This window comes from Neolamprologus multifasciatus, chromosome 18 (assembly GCF_963576455.1).
Source record: "Neolamprologus multifasciatus chromosome 18, fNeoMul1.2, whole genome shotgun sequence".
Lineage (NCBI taxonomy): Eukaryota > Metazoa > Chordata > Actinopteri > Cichliformes > Cichlidae > Neolamprologus > Neolamprologus multifasciatus.
This window is the reverse complement of record NC_140456.1, coordinates 28,171,290-28,189,029: the sequence shown is the minus strand read 5'-3', so window position 1 is coordinate 28,189,029 and position 17,740 is coordinate 28,171,290. Positions and strand designations below refer to the sequence as shown.

General features: G+C 40.0%; 3 protein-coding genes across 5 annotated transcripts; all 3 read right to left on the bottom strand.

Moving 5' to 3' along the window:
- Positions 1 to 960: 960 nt before the first annotated feature.
- Positions 961 to 6,150, bottom strand: casp8 (caspase 8, apoptosis-related cysteine peptidase). The gene is made up of 11 exons (XM_085141948.1): positions 6,009 to 6,150; positions 5,698 to 5,873; positions 5,508 to 5,613; positions 3,445 to 3,574; positions 3,287 to 3,345; positions 3,158 to 3,200; positions 2,960 to 3,024; positions 2,754 to 2,865; positions 2,467 to 2,594; positions 1,677 to 2,062; positions 961 to 1,240 (listed from the first exon to the last, which is right to left on the bottom strand). The coding sequence occupies exons 1-11, from the start codon at positions 6,114 to 6,116 to the stop codon at positions 1,105 to 1,107; spliced, it is 1,449 nt and encodes a 482-aa protein (XP_084998074.1). The 5' UTR covers positions 6,117 to 6,150; the 3' UTR covers positions 961 to 1,104.
- Positions 6,151 to 7,283: 1,133 nt separating this feature from the next.
- On the bottom strand, positions 7,284 to 10,672 carry catip (ciliogenesis associated TTC17 interacting protein). Of its 2 annotated transcripts, none has more exons than XM_085141957.1 (9): positions 10,422 to 10,672; positions 10,093 to 10,275; positions 9,948 to 10,003; positions 9,750 to 9,836; positions 9,388 to 9,555; positions 9,175 to 9,299; positions 8,032 to 8,108; positions 7,870 to 7,937; positions 7,284 to 7,769 (listed from the first exon to the last, which is right to left on the bottom strand). In XM_085141957.1, the coding sequence occupies exons 1-9, from the start codon at positions 10,537 to 10,539 to the stop codon at positions 7,581 to 7,583; spliced, it is 1,071 nt and encodes a 356-aa protein (XP_084998083.1). In that variant the 5' UTR covers positions 10,540 to 10,672; the 3' UTR covers positions 7,284 to 7,580. The 2 variants fall into 2 exon arrangements, with proteins under 2 accessions (XP_084998083.1, XP_084998081.1); XM_085141955.1 differs by having other exon boundaries at positions 7,285 to 7,769; positions 7,870 to 7,940; positions 10,422 to 10,671.
- Positions 10,673 to 12,638: 1,966 nt separating this feature from the next.
- Positions 12,639 to 14,896, bottom strand: LOC146498254 (caspase-8-like). 2 transcript variants are annotated; one of them, XM_085141949.1, is made up of 6 exons: positions 14,585 to 14,896; positions 14,116 to 14,459; positions 13,999 to 14,030; positions 13,771 to 13,873; positions 13,088 to 13,637; positions 12,639 to 12,999 (listed from the first exon to the last, which is right to left on the bottom strand). In XM_085141949.1, exons 2-6 carry the CDS (start codon positions 14,450 to 14,452, stop codon positions 12,861 to 12,863), a joined length of 1,161 nt encoding a protein of 386 aa, XP_084998075.1. In that variant the 5' UTR covers positions 14,453 to 14,459; positions 14,585 to 14,896; the 3' UTR covers positions 12,639 to 12,860. The 2 variants fall into 2 exon arrangements, with proteins under 2 accessions (XP_084998075.1, XP_084998076.1); XM_085141950.1 differs by lacking the exon at positions 14,585 to 14,896 and having other exon boundaries at positions 14,116 to 14,578.
- Between the last annotated feature and the right edge of the window lie 2,844 nt (positions 14,897 to 17,740).

Sequence of the window (17,740 nt, the reverse complement as noted above, 5' to 3'; positions counted from 1 at the left end):
AAACACGTTTTATAGGCTGCAGATAAGCTCATTCATGATTTGACAGGAAAAATATATGCGTGTTTAAGTATTATAGAGTACTGTAAAAATTCTCTAGTCACTCTTCATTTCTTTATGTTTTGCTTCCAAGGAACCAGAATTTGCTTCTTCTTTTTTCAAAGCGGTCTTAAACAATAATCATTGGCTGCTTCTTCAATCATTTTTAGTCCAATTCTTTTATCTGATCTGAGGATGTTTTTCCTTTATCTTTAGGCACTTTCTAAAAACACATTTCTTCAAATTTATCAGATGTAAACTGTCAGTCCCTATAAAGATAGTGGACAAAACTATCTACAGCAGGTGAACAGTATATGAAATCCATGTCCCTAATAAATATGAAGAAAATCTAGCACCTGAGAGATCTGGCCCTTCAGTTTATCCAGCTACTGTTCACTTAAGTCTCATCAGACAAGGTCTTCGTGGAAGGGTGGCTGTCAACAAGCCATTCTTAAAAGGAAACGGGAAGAATGGGTTGAGGCATGCCAGATAACACAAGACCTGCAATGAAATCAGTCCAGGTCTTATGCAGTGACGGATCCAAATGTAAAACTTTTGGTGTGTGTTTCTTATATAATGTTTTTTTCTTCTTTGAGGGCTCAAAGTGCTTTATGCAACCTGTCTCATTCCCCTGTGGTTGTCACTGTGTACAGAGGTCAAGAGAGAGGTACAACACTGGTCTATATGATGTATCGCTGTCTGGTTTGAAGCAGCATTTTAACCAGTACCTTATATAACCTATTACACCTCGGCAGCTCCTTTACCTGTAATGTTTATTTTTGGCAGTTGCTCAAATATTAAGAAGTGGTGTAAGAGTGTAAGATTTGATTTCATGATTCTTAGGTGAAAAACACTTTTCTAGAGTTTGGAAAACACCAAATAAAAAATTCCTATTTATATTTAAGAAATGACAAAAATGTACCATTTCATTTGCCACTGTGGATAATTTTTATTCAGTTCATAATTACAAAAATCACATTTATCAAACCAAACACACACACAGTGTAAACTGTAATGTGAATCCGGGAATTGTGTAGACATGCAGTGTTGTATTTGGTCACAGTCGGGTCATACAAATTTGAGGACGAGCTTCTTGGTGAGAGTGTAGTTGGGCTGTGGCATTTGTTTGTGGGATAAATACTCTCCTTTGCTGACCTCCCTGTTCACACGTGTCAGGACAGTGAGGATATCATCCATCTCCTGTCTGGAAGGAACACACGTGAAACAAAAAGGATACATCTTGGATAATTTTAACAAAACACGCAGCTCATGCCAACACCATGTTTGAAAGCACCAAAAGCAGGAAGACAGAAATGTATAGAGATTTGATGCATTTGATTTGTCTTCCCTGATGACTTTTGAGCCTCAGAAAATGGGTGTAATTTTAAAACAGTTAAGACTGTGCTTTTTGTAAAACCCCTTGAATGAAAGCACAAGGTCTGATTGTGTGAAAATGTATTGAGGCGCTCTACAGAGGAAAAACTACTACATTTGTGTCTTTGTCCATAATTCTATGGACCAAACTGTATGTAACAGAAATTACATTAAAAAAATCTACTTTGTTGGAAACTACTGCACTATGACCTTCCCATATGACAGTAGTATGGTCTGCCAAAAAGAAACTAATCACTTCAACTCACCTTCTTGCTGCTACTGTCAGCTGCTTGCACAGCTCCTGGATGTAGATAGATCCCGTGACTGTGTTTCGAAATGATTTGAATTCCTCCACAGTGGCCATGCCGATCAGAAAGTCTGCTAGTTCAGGCACTAGCACTGCCTCATCAGGGATTGAGGCGTCTGATTGCAGTACTCCTTTGTTTTGGTTCTCGTCCTCTCTGCTGCTGGGATAGTATCCTTTCTGGTATTCTTCACCCTGACAGGCTTGAATGAAGAAGAGTTTGGGCTTCCCTGACAAGGTTGAGGCTCTTCCACTTGTAAAGGGGTCCGTCAGCTCTTTCAGGAACACCCTTTCCCCATCAGCGCCAAAGACACACCCCTTTTCTCCATGTGATAGAACGCACACCACCTTAAATCAGAGGTAGATATATGTTTTATTATTTATACTAACACTACTACTACACATTGTCGATGTAACTGCTGTTACAATCACAGAGACATGCACTAAATGGTGACATTTTCAGAAATGTGCTGATCCCAGCTAAGACCATTTTGAGAAGACAGATACCGCATATCTGCACAGTAAATATGAAACAGTAGCTGGCTCATTAACTAAAGAAAAAAATGTAAATGTAATATTAATAAGTTATGGTTTTATGGTAAAGTATTTGCAGGTTACATTTAGCCTCAGAGCCTGCTGCTTCTTCTCAGATATCTCTTATTTAAAAAAGAAAAAAATTAAAATAATAAAAATAAGTGTAAATGTATAAAATGCATGACGTACTACAACTCTAAAGATGTGTGACTACGCACCAAGGCATCATGATTTGTAAAATTAATCCTGCCAAGATCATTTATTTTCTTCTTCATCTGCTCTGCAGTACAGTTATCGTGCATCTTCACTTTAAAACCAAAGTGAGTGAACACTTCTTTCAGAGTATCTGTGTCAGACAGAAAAGAAGCAAAAGAAGGATTATAAGTACATTACATGGTCATGGCATACGTATATATGCATTAATTGTTACAGGGCTCAGGAGCTTCCAGATAAAACAGTCATACATAAATCAGGTCATGTGACTGTTTGAAGTCAAGAACTGTACCTGCATCCTTCTGAGTTCCTTTTCGATCCTTCAGATGTGTTCCTGTGAAGATCTCATTGTTGAAGACCACGCACCAACCACGTGGGTTATGAGTCAGTGTGTAGTATTCTGACTACAGGACACAAACACAGCAAACAGGCCGATCGTAAATGTTACTGATGTGACAAAAGAATGAATGAAAGCATGAGAGCCTGTGAATGGATTACCTGATCAGGAAGAGAGGTGGAATTTGTTTCTAGTTGTGCATCAGTGTTAATACTCTCTCTTTGATCTAAAAAAAACATTACAACAATGTAAACATGTATATCAATCACGAGTATGATAAAAATAACAAAAAACATAAGTGTGACAACAGAAGGTTTAACAAATAATAATCACAAATACATTTTAATAGAGACACTTACAGTTGTGCTGAGTTTCAGTTATAGACAGTGGCTCATGGGTCCTCTGTGGGAATAAAACAAAGCAGTCAGCAAACTGACAAACTGCAACATTAACTGCTCAGAAACACACATTTACAGACACACATATACCTCAATATCCATGCTGACATCAGGGGGTAACGTGAACTGCTGCCGTGGCTGACCGCCTCCTGTAACGATCACAATCGTTTGATTGGTGTTACCAACATATTCAATTTCCACATGTATGTATATGTACATGTGCAGGTATATGGAAGTGGATCCTATACCTTGTGTGTACTTCTCTAAAGTAATTGCCAGTTGTTGATCACACTCTTGCAGTGCTTCATGTAGCAAGCTAACATCTGTCTCTGATAGTAAAGCAGATTTTTCCATTTCTGCAAACACGTCCAGCGGTGTCTGGAATGAAAAGAGAGAAAGTTTTTAGTTCACAGAGGCTGTTTGTGGGACAGTCATCATCTCTGGTGCCATCAAATCCACAACTCGGTTTCCATTTGCATCAAATGCAAAGCACAGAAAATAATACTTGGTGGAGATTTTAATTGAATTTAAGGAAAATACAAAACAGTGAGATTCCATATTACAGAAATTCAACCAAAGTAATAGACATTATTATTTACAAATAATCTATGCTGAATTCACAAAGTTACTTGTGGGACTCCTCAAGGTTCAGTGCTCAAACCTAAACTGTTCAAACGGTATGTATATAAATGTATGTTGTTCTGGGATAAAAAAGTGAAGCAGCGTTTCAATACAATTTAAAGGGAATTGTAAGTTTTTAAATATGAATAAATTATCACTAACCTATAGCAAAATAAAGAAGAAGGATAATTATATAATAACAGGAAAATTAAAAAACAAATTCCAAATAATGATGAATAACAGTTAAACAAAAGAGGTGTAAATAGATGGAAATAGACAGTAAATTGACACCACCAAAAAAAAATATCTTCAATTACAAAATTAATTGTTCCTTGTTAGTTTCACATAGTAAGGATGTCAAACTCATTTTGATTTCAAATGGGCCTGACCAGTGAAACACACCTTTCTGTCAGTGAAAAGACATTTAACTAATTTCAACAGCATATCTCAGTTTTTCTACACGACACAGAAATGCTGCTGTGGTAATCTTTCACCATGAATGTTTGGGTTTAAATTCTAAAAAATAAATGTGTCAATTTTCAGAGAAAATTCTGGTAGTTCGTTGCCTCGTTGCCCTGACTGGCCTGTAAATAGGAAACAAGAAATGTGCTTTTTTTGTGTGGACACACAAGAAAGCAATATCCAAAAACCTTCCATATTTAACATTGAAAAAACAGGAACTTTTCTGTTTTTTTAAATAACGTAATTAATGTGGTGTACTAGGGATGGTCACCAGAGAGATGTGTATGGGTAGGAAAAGCTGAAAAATATATTGAATTATAGTTAAAAAGAATTTAGGCCTTGCTTCACATTTTCTAAAGCTGCCTAATGGGCAGGATTGGAGTCTTTTCTCAGACTGATTCTGGACCTCAGGCTTTATGTTTGACACCCCTGTACAACATCATAATAGTTAGAGGGATATCATGTGTTTGCTGATATATTCATTTCAGCATTTATGCATTTATATAAAAAAATAAACAGAAGAAACACCCTTCACCATATAACGGTTGCTGATGTTGTATAGTTCATTCTGCAGAAGGTACTCTAGTTATATGTTAGTTACACACATGTTGTGAAAGCTGCAAACACAACAACCAGCTGATCCAAACAAAGTTGGGCAGAGTCTAAACAAGTAATCCATGACCTCTTATGACAATAAAAAAATTAATCTGATTTTAGCAAGGACTGTAAATAACTACATTTAATAAATAGTATGGAAATCTGTTTATGTTTCATGTGTCTGGAAAGAAATCCGCATTGGTTGCACTCTAGCTGCATGCAAAAATAAACAAATCCAGTTTTCCTGCTTTTACTTTTTTTTCCTCTTTAGAAGAAAACTCTTGAGAATCGATTAGTTTAAGCCAACCAACAGACTTTCAGTAAACTGCATGCTTTTATGATATCACTGATCTCAACTTTGCACTGATGATGTAAAAAGCACAAAATAATAAACTGCATTCAGAGGCTGGTAGTCTATTTGACAGAACATTTCAAAGTAAAATTACCAGTTAACTACTCTTAGTAGTGGAAGTGTGTTCTTTACTGTGCATACAGATTGAAAGGAAAAGTCGTTACATGCTGATCACAGTGAAAACAATCTAAATGTCAACTGTACAGCTAGACTTTGATGTTCAGTAAAAAGCTTCTCACTCAAAAGCAGAAATGAAAAGGTGGATTGGTGTGTTCTCACCTTGGACAATTCCATTTGTCTCCTGCCCAGCTTGTTAGTCAGTAGAAACTTCAGTTTTTCAAAGTTCTCTGTAGTGAAGTTATTGTATATAGAATACAGGGTCTTCCTAATGGTCAGAGAAAAACTTTTGATATATTACTATTCCTATGCTGCATGCTGTACTATTAAGATAAAAACCAAAAGCTTTTACCTGTAGTCTGACAGGACAGGACTAGCATCTGTTTCCTCTGGCGGTCTGCTGTCTGTCTCCAGGACCCTGAGGAGATCTGCTCGATGGATGGTGTCGAGTAGCTGCCTGAGGAAGGCATCGTTTTGCAGCAGACCTTTTTCCTCTAATCTCAAGAACAGGTCTTTTGCATCCTTAATCTGTAGGGGGAAAAAACCCGCTCTTGAACATGAATATCCTAGGGCGTCATACTGTCAACGTGTTATTTAAAACAATTTTCCACAAACATGCTAACAAAACAAGTGTAAACACATTACAAAATATGCAGTGCTCACGTTCTCCAGGCGTCTCCTGGTGACTACATCACGGCATAAGAAGCAAAGTTCTGCCACTTCAGAAGAGCCCAGGCCCTCGTCTATGTGGGACAAAGTCAGCCTGTCCATCACAGCCTGGTCCTCAGCTCACAACGATCTGCAGCTTTTATTGCTAACAGAAAACAAGTGTGCATGTTTTGATGGAGCAAAAACTGAAGTATTCAAAAACTTCATGCGTTGCAAACAAGCAATTTAATGACTAAAGATCATGACTAGAATGTTAAAATAACGACAACAATAATAATAATACCACACCATACACGATAAGATGCCATTACTGCCCTACGTAGATGCACCGCTAAGGGAAACACAGTAAGACGACTACATAGAGAACTTTGTCTTCCATCGCTGACCTTTCAACAGCGAACTGTTATATTGATCATTATTAAATGGCACAGAGCTTTGGATGTTAGGCCACATCATCTCTGACACCTGCAACATTTAAATGTTATTTACAACTTCCTATGAAAGCCTGTTTTTAAATTGTGTATTTGTATGGCAGCTTATACGTGACGCGGTGTCTTTCAGTCCTTCACTGTTTACTTTATTTCATGTTACTTTGGCCTCTCAATGCGTTTCTAGTAATCCCGTGTAGTCCCATGAAAAGACATCTACGTGATACGACAGGGTGACGTCACTAACACTACCCACCCCGCCGCCAGTTTTGTTTCTCTTGACAAAAACGAACATTAAAAAGTTTTAAGTCAATGTTACATAACGTGGCCCAGAGTTTACGTCAGGTGAACTAAATTACGACGCTGAAACTTACCGCCGCTGTCTCTCGCTGTTAGTTTCCAGCTCCTTAGCGAAAACGGCGCCTCTTGTTAAATGCGAGGAAAATAACCCTTTAAAACAAATAAAAAATTACTTTTTGGGAGCGAAAAATATGCTGAAATATGTTTCAGTTGCTTTTATTTCCACTTTCTGTTAGAGCCGCAAATTCTTTCGTTTTCAGAGCAAGCGCCTCGCGTAACTGGGTGTGACGTCACGGTATAGGAAGTTGAAGTTGAGTGTCGAGTGCTGGGTAGAAAATTTAAAAAAATAAAAGGCCACATAGGCCACATTCACACACAAACTATGGCGTTAGTGAGCCGACCAATATATTTTTCGCTTCACACTTGCCTACATGAGTTTACTAAGCTCAACTACAGTACATACTGGCACGTCTTTCATAATAAAATCCGTTTGTTTAGCATTGTAAACCTTTATTTTGAAAACTCACATGTTTTTGTTTTTTTTTCTTAAACACGTACATATTTATCGGCAGAGGGCTTTGCCCAAACGTGTACAAGAAACCCAAACTACTGAAACTGAAAAACACCCAAACTTTATTTATCTCTCTTACTGGAAAGATCACAAAGTTAGTTTTGATCGTTTGTGTTCCTCTCCACCAAATGTCCACAGATACAACTAATAGTCAGTCACTCGGAATAAAAAACAAAATAACTTTCAAAATGTCAGTGAAGATTATTCTCATGAACAAACATATATGAAGCTTATAAAGAGACAGTTTGTGAGCATGTGATGATGTGACTAGAGGGACTGGGCTTCCTGGTCTGCGTCTGCAGGATGATTGGAGGCAAAAGGGGTGAAGTACTCTCTGGCAAACAGAAAGACGTCATCTGGTTTCCTCAATAACAGCAACTGCAGGAAGTCAGATATTAGTGCTCGAATCTCTGGATGCTGTCTCAAGTATGAGAAGTGGTCGGCCTTTAGCTCTTCCTGCCAAAACAAGACATAAACACACATTCATTTTCTGCTCAGATGGTCAGTAGAGTAATGGAAGTCTAGTATTAATCTCCTGTTGCACATGACCGGCTACCTTTCTGTCCAGGAACTTAGAACGCATCTGCATGTCTTCCTCCCACACAAGGGGGATCTTCTTGAAATCTACTGTAAAATTACAAATACACAAATATCACTGAATCTTTCATTGGAATCATACCTCTAATGTGTGAATATGTGTGTGGGGGATGTGTGTAACCTTTTTCTGCCTTTGATGGCAACTCTAGAAGTCTCATGGTGACTGGTGACCCCACCTGAACTCTGGTCACCAGATGCCTGATCAGAGAATATAACGAGTCAAATTGAAAGCACTAGTGTAACACATAACAGCAATAATAGCACTTACTTGTTATTCAGAAACCGCTTGAGTTAAACCAGAAAGTCCTCATGTATCACCAATATTCTTTCGCATACAAAAATCAGATGTGTCCTATTCCGTAGGTATATCTACACTTTATGGGAACCTTTCCCTTCAAAATGATCATTTTTAGAAACTGAATAGTTCCTAAGATGTCAAGGACACAAAGCAATTAACTATTCTACTATAGCTAATGTTATAGTTTGGACCCACAAAGAAGCATCAATGGCTCCATTAGCAGTGGTTAATATTTTTGGCTAACATGTGAAAGATCTCTAGTTTAAGACCAGGAGGTGACATAAATCACAAGCAGAGTTGTGCCAGGAGGATGCCAAATCAAACATGTGGGAAATAGTAGAAATTCTTCTTTTATTTACCCCTTTCCCTGTTTCATCCACACCTCTCCAACCTCACTTACTGTTGGAGTTTTCTTATCACTAGTGGGCTCCTTTGTTCCATACCTGAACTTACCTGGCACAGAGTATATAATGACTGCACTCCCTTCCACCTCACTCTGTTTGCTTCTGGACTGGGAGCAGCTAAGGTGAGTTAGCTTAATCTACTTATTTAGCTTTAAGTCAGTGACTTGAAATCTAACCTTGTTTGGTCTTTTTAAGAGATCGCTAGTCCATGTGTGGCAATCTTTTGTGTAATTTAAACTACCTTTTTCTACAAGTTAAATAAACCCAACCACTGGGGAATCACTGATGGTTCATTCATACTGGTTGCCCATGCTGATAACGGTCCTCTCCTTTTAACCTCCTAACTAATGGATCCCTTGTGATTAAGGGAAGCATTCAATAAGTAGTGCTATTGTGTGATTAAAATGCTTTGTTGTTTAGTCTACATTAGTGACCTCCTATCAGCAGTAGGTAATATAAACATGAAACAGTGGGCAGCTGCAGTCTGTCTGGTGCACAGAGGGAGGCAGTAACACAGTCCAACAAGTGTGGGATGATGGAGAGGTACATATATTGAGCTTACCCATCATCCAGGAAGTAGCACTGCCAGGTACTGGAGTTGCCCTCCGTGGACTGAATAATCCTCTCTACCCCAAATACATCCAGGAGCTCAGCCCCGACCTCTAGCTGCCTCTGACTCAGCTCTCTCTGAGCACAAAAGAGACCACAATCAGAGCTCAGTACTCAAGCAAGTTACTGATGGACCAGGATGTCTTACACAGGCATAAAGACTTACAAAAGAGGTGTTAATTATGTGTAATCCTGGGTCTAAGGAAACAAATGTCATGTTTTCTGGGATTTTCCTCCTCAGAGCGATCAGGCGCATCAGCAGCAAGCTGGAGCCCTCAGTTACCAGCCCTCTCAGGACAGACATGGGGTAGGACATGCTCCCTTCTGTCACCTCCTGTACACACACACACACACACACACACACACACACACAAATGACAACATGCAGTAAATGCACAACAGTAAGTAAGGATTTTGTAAATACTGGACTAACTCTTGCAAAGAGAGCGTGGACGTTGCTTTGAATGACTGTGGTACTGTTTCATTAATATATTAGTGAGTTGACCCATAAAGCAGTGGTTATCTGACCTCTCCCACAGTCGTAACCTTATGGATCACCATCAGCCCATCACGCTGCACCATGTGACACCTCTTGTCCACACTATGGCCCTCGAGCTGAGGAGAGAAGTATAGAAGCACATCAAAGGTGCAATATTTCCACTTAATGCATCTGCTGAGCTGAGTGAATGTAAAAAGAAACAGCCCGGAAAGGATTCAGCGACTCACCTTGACATATTCATGGTGATCTTCCTCTAGCACCTCCAGGTCAGTTGTTAGGTAGGCTTAAACAGAGTAAAGGGTATGAAGAGAAATACTAACAACAGGAAACAGCAAAGATCAGTTTGTCCTAGCATCCTCTGCCTGCTCTCACCTGTCACTGCTGTCCCACAGGGGCAGTCGTCAATGGCTCCGTGGCTCTGAGCATGAAGCATCATGCATGGCTGCTCTCTCTGGGCAAACTCCACCGTCACACTGAACTCCCCCAGCTCTCTCCCCCCCTCTGATACAGTCACCAGCGAGTCTGCAAACACACACTTCTGCAGCTCGGCAGGCTCTGAGAAGCGAAGGGACACAGAAGGTAAAGCCAAAGTGGACAGATTCAAATATCTGTAATGATTTTACGGTTTTTTGCTTTTCAGGTAGTTTTGGACTCAGCTGTTTCCTACCGACCATATCAGCCTAAATTGGATGCGAACTCACCGATGCCGGACATGAACGTGACAGCTTCGTCAGAGGCTTCCAGCTCCTGACGGTCTTCAGGTCCTTCAGTCCCCGCTGAAAAACCCACAGCAGTCTGTTCACCCAGCGTGGCTTCCATCTTTAAAACAGCCTGAAAAGTGTGTGGGAGCAACTTCACAGGACACTCGCCTGCCTCGACAGACAGTCTGTCTGTGAAATTTTATGCAAAGCAGACTTATCCCACACTTTTCCTGCTTAGCATTTTTCTGCTACGGAAGGGAAGCTGACGACCAAATCTCTGTTGGCATGGCAACGACGCTGCAGTACCGTAAAGACCATTATATGTGGGCATTGTAGGCTGACTATTCACCACCAAATCTAGAGGAAGGAATTATACAAAAATAGAGGCGCTATTATAATATATATGTACATAAGCTAATAAAAAACAAAACAAAGAACACTGATTACTATTCCTCCTAAAAAACCAGCAATTCATTTTTGTGAATTAATTTACCTAAGTCTGAGATCTTTACATCAAGCAAAAAATTATGCAATACAATATATAACAGTGAATTCAGATCATAATTCTGATTGCAAAAGCTGCTAGACAGAACGATCTTAAAAACAAAAGTCCTACTGTACTGTCAGGAGGACATCCTGGGACACATTTGTGGGGGTCAGTCTAGCAGGCAACATGCTTGCTTTTCAAAATGATGGCCATTTCACATGTTATAGCAACAAGGGAGCTTAAGTGATTTTTTTTTTAATTTGATCATTTGAATTTATTTATTTAAAAGGGACAGTGCAGTTTAACATAGTTCAAGTGCAAGACATGAAACTGATGTACCGCACATAGGTTTATAGCTACTGCTAATTTTCAACAATTGTCCCTTGTTGGCCTTACAATCTAAATAGATACATTTGTAGATATTATGTTTCTGTTGCTAAAAGTCAATTTTTTTTCATTCAATATTCTTGGCAATTCTTATTTTGAACTTAGTAGGATTTCAGAAATGTACAGTAAACCTATCCCACTAAACCTTAAACAAATGTTTGATTCAGTGTCCTTTGTAGTGGACAGCAAGACTCCCACATTTTCAACCTGTGTCCACACTTCAGGAAGCAGAGGGCTGAGTGATGTAGAGTTTTTTAAATTCTGGATTTCACTCAGTCAGACTAGCATATAGGATGAGATGGAGGAGTGCAGGGAGGTGAGAGTCAGAGGGCATACCAGCTTCTGAGGAGCCTGAGAAGGAAGCCACTGTCACTTATGGACAAGCGTGTAACCAAAGGTGTTTTTTGGCTCTACCCGTTCTTTCTTTATGGATTCAATTTCAACCCTATTAACACTGGGTTGAAAGACTAACAATAAACATTAAAACAGGGCAATTCTGTCTATAACCACCATGACTGGAGGATCACTGATTACATCAGTGATCAGACAGCCAGGTTCTTGAAAGTGTCAAAGCACACAAACCACAGGGAGATGCTCATCTCTGCAGGCAGCCCAAACATTTATAAGCTGCATATCATACGTTAATATCTATGACATGACTTGAATCTGGATATATTCAGTACTATTTATAGCGATTTCAATGCGTATAGACAGATTGTTTAAGACTGTTACTTTCCAGCACTGCCCAGATGACTTCAATGTGTGATCAGACGATAGAAGGCCAGTGCAGATGTTTCCTACAGCACTTACGCAATACCTATTAACCATAATAGGCTTCAGCTGTGGTCTCTTTGCTCCAGCACAGACCACTCAAACACTGAGATGTCCTTCTCTAAACTTCACCTTCCTTTTTTAAATCAAGTATTTATCTTCATCTAACAGTTCAGAGATCCACATGAAAAAAACAAAACAAAATGAGGGACAGAAGAAAATAAACAACATTTTTGAAAAAAGGTTTTGCTGGAACATGTTTCTTTCAACCACATATAGTAGCCATGGTAATCTTTCAGGATTTGTGGAGGGAGAAATCAAGTCAAACAGTTCTGAAGCAAACTGATGTATTCTGAGAGAATTAAAAGACATTATAACAAGTTAAATGTAACATTTTTATTGTTACTATCAGGAGAGTGTTGTGAGATTTGTTGTTTGAAGAAAAAAAGTAACCTTTTTGATTGATTAGGTAATGTTACTAGGTTTAAGAATGTAAAAGCTCAGTTTAGGAAAAGCACCCGTGAAGCTTTACTGCAGCACACGTAAAAACCTCCCAACACAAATAACACCAGTTGTGTTCCCAGTCTGAGATTTATTCTTTGATATTAAACTGCTACATGAATAAAATGCAACACCTCAATGCGAGATTCAGATTTAGAAAAATAAAAGATTTAAAATGATGAGAGAAAGATGGAAAATATAAAGGAAACATTTTAAGAAACATAATAAGTAACTCTGAGTTAATCATGCATCCCTAGTTGCACAGTAAGATGTGCTGTATTTCCATGATGACTTCAGGTGCGCTGAGGTTGCAGCACAAGTTTCTTTCTCAGGGTGAATCTCACTTCAGGCATCTGCTTGTCCAACGAGGAGGTCTCGCTATGTGCTACATCATCGTTCACGTAGTGGAGGATGGAGACGATGTCCTCGCCCCTAAGAGCATTTATAGAGATACAAAAACATGTTGATATCACTGTCAGGGTCAGTGTACACATGTGTTTGGTGATTTTAAAACGATTACCTGGGACAGCGCTCCTTCAGCTGCTCACAAAGAGACTGAATGAACCAGCTTCCATTGACTATATGTCTAAATGAAACATGATCTTCAACAGTGGCCATGGCAACCAGAACATCAGCTTCCTCAGGGATGGTCAATGGTGAAGTATCATCATCAATCTCCATATTGTTCATCTGCACTCCACGCTGCATGTTACTTCCTTGGCAGGCCTGGATCAGGAACACTTTGGGCTTACCAGTGAGGACAGACTGGTCACACCCCCTGAACTTTCTGGTAATTTCTTTAATGAGGAAGGGGTCCCTGTCAGTTCCCAAAACGTTACCCTTTTTTCCGTGACTCAGAATAGAGCAGATGAAAGCATCACCGTGCTCAAGAACCTGCTGAGGATCAACAAAGCTGCTGCCATCCCACTCTTTAAAGTTGAACTTCTGCAGCTGAGACATGTCTGCCAGGGAAGCAACAAACGTCAGTGCCTGATCCATCTGATCCTTGGTCAGGTCTTTACACATCAGCACTCTGAAGCCCAGCCAGCTGAACACCTCTGCCAAACTTTCTGCAAAAAATTCAGAGAAAAATATTTAAGCAAAAAGATACTAACAAAAAACAACCCCCCCCCCCCCCCCCCCCACACACACACACACACAAAAAACAAACCAAACAAACAAAAAAACACCCCTGAAACTTACGGGCGTCTTTATCTGTCCCTCTTCTCTGTGAACCATCCAAGAAGTTCTCATTGTTTATGATCACGCAGAGGCCGACGGGCCGGCTACTGATTTGATAAACATCCTAAAGAGTGGACACCAAGATTTTACATGTGTTACTACAGGCTGCGTAACCACAGAATTTCATCTACATATCTGTCTCAAGCGATGTCACAAGTGCAGGAGGCTGTTTCTGCATCAGCATCTCACCTTTGACATATTCCCATCTTGTGGCAGAACATCTGAGGGAAGAACAATAAAACTGAGTTAAACAACCAAACACAACAGGAGACACAGCGTTTCTATACAGTGTTACGTGTGTGTTACCGTGCTGACATGAAGACACTTGGACAGGCTTGGATAAAAGGGGGGTGTAACTCAGTTGTAAACTCGCCAGCTGAGGGAAAGTTTCTTTAATGGCGCCATCGGTTTGCAGGAGGTTCAGGAAGTCTTTGCATCTTTCTTCTCCTTTATTCATGATCGTATCCACGAGCTCACTGACGTGTGTCTCCACGTTTGCGTTGTTGATGCTTTTAAGATTGTTGTACTCCCGCCGAGTGATCAGCTTATTCTCATAAACTTTGTTGAGAATTAGCCCGCGGTCTCCGGACAGAATCTCATGAATGGCTGTTTTATTGCTCCTCATTGCATTTTGGGCCGACATGCTTAATCTGCGCAAAGGAAAGAGTCAGAGGTGATCCTAAACACTACTGTCTATGAGAAGGAAGTGGTTTACTACAGCTTACTATCGTAATAATAGCTGCACATTATATTACATAAAACGTAATTCTCTTACGGCCAGTTGGAACTTCTGCTGTCCTTGAAAACGAAACTTCGTTCCTTCTTTCAAATAACATCCAGCACGAAACTATCCCGCGTTCTGAGAACAAACTCGGAAGTGACTCTCAGATCCTCCAATAACGACTACACGCTATACAATAGCGCCCTCTACTTCTGGACAGCAGGAATAACAGGTTTACAGCCTTTGGTGTCGCACTGAGAAGAAGCTGTGCTCCAGCACCCCCTGTCGCAGCAGAGAGTATTCCCCACAAATCCCCCACCCTGCTGCAAAAACGCACAGTATTATTACACAAACATAACATATTTTGTAAAGATCTCACAGTGAATTTCACACTGAATTTATCCGTGTGTGTGTGCGTGCGTGCGTGTGTGTGCACGCCGAAATTTATGGAGCGCATTGTATTTACCATAATAGTTTATTTTGTGAAGGCAGACCCTTTGTATATGTGTAAAATAAACCACATATCTGCCAACCTCCTGTCTCAGGCTAAGGTGTTCCACTCTCATTGCCCCATTCCCACACACTGATATCTGAGGATGGAGGTTAGTTATTTTATGTCACAAAACAAGTGGAATTGTAAGGAAAAAAAATCTTTCATTTTTGCTAAGGCATATTCCCATGATGCATTGAGTATAATGCATATAATATATAAAAATATTCTGCAGTACATCAAAAACGAAAGAAAACCATTAATCAACATATAAACATTACCTCTGAAGTTACAGAGGTTTTATTAGAGACATGGCTAAGCGTTTTGCATTTTGCATAATTTTAAAAAGTTTACATTTTGTCAGGATCTGACGGCGCCCTGACCGGTCGACCTGCCAGTGTGTGTGTGTATATTTGTGTGTGTGTGTGTGTGTGTATGTGTGTCTCTCCTATCGCCCTGTCTTCCCCTCAGGCTCCGCTGTGTGTTAGGAGGTAACCTAGCAACAGGCTACCTCCGACCCCCGGAGGTAGCAACAGGCTACCTCCGACCCCCGGAGGTAGCCTGTTGCTAGGTTACCTCCTAACACACAGCGGAGCCTGAGGGGAAGACAGGGCGATAGGAGAGACACACATACACAAGTGTGCTGGAAGTGCTGTCACCCGGAGCTGCCGCACCTGCAGTCAATCCACCAGCTGCTGCCCATCAACTACCATCTTCAGCAGGGCTACTTAATGGTGTGGCTGAGCGACAGACAGCGCTGGAGTATTGCACTAAGCCTGGTAGTGTTTTCGAGTCGCTAACGTTATTGAAGTACTGTCTGATCCTCGTACTCATTTTGCTGTTGTGTGTGTGTGTTCACCCAGGGATTGACGGAGGATTTACGGACACAAAGGAAGCACTTGGAGGAGAGACGGGCACTCACTACCACGCACGGGCTTACACGGACGGAGGGACGCACTATCACCATCGTTGCACATTTGAACTGTTGTCACCTTGCATCACTGTAAATAAATGCACTGTCATTATTTCTGAGCTCCGCGCCTGAGTCCACTCTTTAACAACCGTGACACATTTGTTCAGTAGCCTATTGAACGGCAGAAATGAGGTTTTCTTTTAGGAAGTAAGTAAAAGGAGAAAAACAGCGCTGTAAACAACGGTGGACTTGTGCGTAACAAGCAAGCGAATAATGCAGAAAACAGATTTTTAGATGGGAAACTGTTCTATACAGAGAGAGCGAGAGAGAGAGCTGTGCATGAAGTGTGATTTTATCGTGGTGGAAGCAAAACAGCAAAAGTCAGAGGGAATTCATGACGATGTTTATGTGAAGCTTAGTTTGGATCTTCTTTTGCTGCTTGTTCGGTCAATATTGTTTGGAGAGAGATAAAACTAACAGCTTTAGAATCAGCGCAAAAAGGGCGTAAAGATAAAGCGCGGACCTGCCAAAACATCAGAATCAGCGAGCTGTCGGCTTTCAGCCCTGACCGTGTCCGTGCTGTCGGGTGAGAAAAGCGACATCTCACTGATTCCGATCCGTCGGCAGTCTGCGCTTTGTGTTCACGTCTTTGTGCAGAATCCGTGTACCTGCTCTCATTTACTGTTTTAGCTTTTGTGAGGATTAACCAGAGATTCTGGCATTTCGGGAAAAATTAATTTATATTAAAAAATCGATTCAGGATTTTAATTAATCGATTTTACGTTATCCAAGCCAGAATCGATTTTAATTGATAAATCGATTATCAAAACCCACCCCTAGTCATATGATTGTTGGGTTTTTCTCTGAATCATTGTAGGGTCAACCTTACAATATGAAGCGCCTTGAGGCGACTGATGTTGTGATTTGGTGCTATATGAATAAAATTGAATTGAATAGAACAAACAGCAGCCCGATTTCAGACAGAGCTGTCATTAAACAGAAGCTATGAACACAGCTCTCTTGAGTGGACAATTGAAGAAGTTTGTTTCAAGTTTTAGATTTAGGTTGCTCTTCATTTTGTTTTGATGCCACCAAAGAAAACTGTGTTGAAAAGCTTTCAGTAATGAACCGTTTTTCAGTACAAGCTTAAATGCTTCAGAAAGCTTCATTTAGCCAGCAGAAACACAAAGTCCATTGAGCCAAAATGGAAGGAAACACACGGGCAGACAAAAAGTACAACACAACAGAAAGCTAGGACAAAGGAGACTTTATATACAGACAGACGGAGCATTAATAGAGAATGAGTCACATCTGGGGAAAAATAAGAAACAGGTGAAAATAATCAGATAACTAAACAGGGGAAGCAAAAACGCACAAGAGACAGACTAGAAAAATAAAACAGGAAATGGCGACTAAATAAGATATGGATGAAACACGGGAACGTAAAATAAACTTAACCAAGGAACAGAATACAATCAAACTAGAATTATGAACAGAACACAGACTACAGGTAAAAAGGCCTGATGATATAGACATAATGAAACCAGCCATACTATAAAAATAAAAATTGCATAATTACAACAGACTAAGGGTCAAAGAAAAACCTAAAAATAACAGAAATTGAGCGCAGGAAAAAACAAAAACAAAACACACACACACACACACACACACACACACACCAAAAACAAAATCAGTATATATAGTATATAGTAACAAAATAAAAATAAAACAAATGCCGTTGTAACTGAACTAACTCCATAAAGGTTTAGTTTCACTAAACTAAAGAAAACAAGAAAACACCTGCAAA